The following is a 450-nucleotide window of genomic DNA, read 5'->3' on the forward strand; positions in this document are numbered from 1 at the left end:
ATAGACTATGACTCTCTAATTAAGTATCTCATAAAAATATCTCTGTAAAACATAAATTCCCAGATAAAACATAGCACATATTTAAAGTAAATTCTCTCAGTGTATTTTAACTTCCCAACATGATCATGCCAATCCAGCAGCTTTTACAATCCATGTTTCCTTTCCTATTAATACACCTAAAATTTCTCTCAAAGAAACATCTTACTCCCTACATAAATCTCTGCATCCAGAGATCCTAAATATATACAGACTTTATATCCTTGCCTTACTTTGGTTATATATAGCAATATCATTTTCAAGAATTTTGGCAGCTAGGTCCTTCAGCTTTCTCTTGGTTTCCACGTCAAGTTTTCCTTCTTTATCATTTTCCTTAATAAGCTAGAAAAAAAGAAAAAATATTAGTTAACATAAATAACTAAAGAGGCTAATGAATGCTAAATAATAAGAATT

The 450-nt window shown here is 29.8% G+C and overlaps 1 protein-coding gene across 1 annotated transcript in view; it reads right to left on the bottom strand.

Annotated features, from left to right (window-relative positions):
* The window catches only part of LOC119593997 (CCAAT/enhancer-binding protein zeta-like), a gene marked incomplete in the record, with an annotated part of 18001 nt that overhangs the window by 13854 nt on the left and 3697 nt on the right, over positions 1-450 (bottom strand). The window contains 1 exon segment of the mRNA XM_037943024.1: positions 270-378. Within this exon segment, the coding sequence (XP_037798952.1) occupies positions 270-378 (109 nt within the window).

Source organism: Penaeus monodon, chromosome 33 (assembly GCF_015228065.2).
Source record: "Penaeus monodon isolate SGIC_2016 chromosome 33, NSTDA_Pmon_1, whole genome shotgun sequence".
NCBI classification, from domain to species: Eukaryota; Metazoa; Arthropoda; class Malacostraca; order Decapoda; family Penaeidae; genus Penaeus; species Penaeus monodon.